This window comes from Galeopterus variegatus, unplaced genomic scaffold, assembly GCF_000696425.1.
Source record: "Galeopterus variegatus unplaced genomic scaffold, G_variegatus-3.0.2 Scaffold12195, whole genome shotgun sequence".
NCBI classification, from domain to species: Eukaryota; Metazoa; Chordata; class Mammalia; order Dermoptera; family Cynocephalidae; genus Galeopterus; species Galeopterus variegatus.
In genome coordinates, this window is record NW_007738306.1 from 33,788 (window position 1) to 35,376 (window position 1,589).

The 1,589-nt window shown below is 36.6% G+C and overlaps 1 protein-coding gene across 1 annotated transcript in view; it reads right to left on the minus strand.

The window, feature by feature from the left end:
- Positions 1-1,589, minus strand: part of DHX9 (DEAH (Asp-Glu-Ala-His) box helicase 9) — a 30,270-nt gene that overhangs the window by 27,521 nt on the left and 1,160 nt on the right. Inside the window, exons 2-5 of the mRNA XM_008595031.1 lie at positions 1,011-1,158; positions 593-682; positions 336-497; positions 114-191 (exon numbers count right to left, since the gene is read on the minus strand). Coding sequence (XP_008593253.1) covers positions 114-191; positions 336-497; positions 593-682; positions 1,011-1,158 — 478 coding nt within the window. The remainder of the gene's footprint in view (positions 1-113; positions 192-335; positions 498-592; positions 683-1,010; positions 1,159-1,589) is intronic.

Sequence of the window (1,589 nt, forward strand, 5' to 3'; positions counted from 1 at the left end):
AAAAAAAAAAAAGACAAAATAGATTATTCACTCTCCTTCTGACATACCTAGAACCATACCTGACCATACCTGAAGCTCTGGGTACCATATGTTTAAATATTTCACAGACTTACTGCTTGCAAATCATGATCCTGTTCCAGCTGGTACATTAATTCATTCTTGAGGTCCATACTTATTTGTTCTGGAGTGGCCTATAAAATGGGAAGGCAATAGTCAAACAGATGCACATAACTCAGCTTCAAACAGAATCCATTTTTTTTACCTATACATACTAATGAAATACATTACAAGAATAAAACACAAGAGTTTGATCTCAAAAACAATGTTGCACTCACATAAGCCAGGGGTCCCTCATCAATATTGCTACTAGTCCAAGGATTCCAGTTGGACTGTGGAGGTGACCAAGGAACCACACCCATCTGGTTTTGTCGCTGAGATGGTTCAAAGTGAGCCAATTTGCCAATGTTGAGTGCAACTGGCACAGAAGGATCATCGGGCTATTAAAAAATAAAAACAAAAAAAGTAGTATGAGTTGCTTGTCTGATGAGAGAGAAGTTCTAATCAAAGGTGATCTAAATAGCTGTAGACTTACTGGGGGCACGATCTCAAGATTTAACTCTTGAATGATGTTTTGCAGCTGATGTTCTAAATCGTGAGAGAGGTTAACTTTGTAAGGCTCCACCTACAGAAAAAGGATGACCATAAAATCATTTAACACATATATACTACTCAAATCTACTACAGTGGAGCTAAGAGTCTACAGTTGACAGTAAGTCTTCAATATTCCTAAACCCAGAGTCAATTACTTCAGTGAGAGAACTACTTCCATGATTATTTACTCCTCATGAACATAGCATCAAGCCAGCCACAGAGATGATTAGCAGGGCCATTTTCATTTCTTGAGGTAAGATTCCTAGGACTATAAATTAAATTTCTTTAGCCAAATACTAAAGAAAAAGCTAAACTGAATCTTAAAATACTTCACTGGGATTTAAAGTCTAAAGACTCACTTTCTCTCCTTCTTTCTTCTTTGTAAGTCCAGAGTAAGCTTCAATCACTCCAAGATGGTAGAGTTGTCTGACAAGTGACAGGGCACAAGATTGTGCTGCCAATTTCTTATTTGATCCATGCTCTCGTGCAAAAATCCCTATAATGTAAGGTGAGGATTACCAAAGACAAAACCATAAACTACTTGAGTAAAGAAATACCTTATCACAAGCAACTAGGGGCTTAGGTACAAAAGAAGCCCTAAAATACAGAGTATGCCATGGGTTCTAGTTCCTTTTCATTCCACCTGCTAACCAAAGGAATTCCCTAACAGCTTATTAACTAAATAACCAACCATTCTGATTACAGGCTGATACTAAAACACATACAAATCACCGTTACGAAAGCAAATAACCTATTTCAACAACATTATTAATATGATTTGGCACTAAAAACAGGATAAGAAAACTTAGAGAGCTTAACTTTTGAAAAGCAAAAGAGCCAAAAATAAAACAAAACCATCAAAGGAATTAGGTCCAAAGTGGCTATCCAGACCAAGGGTTGGAAAATATCTTCTAAAAAGGGCCAATTAATAAGTATTT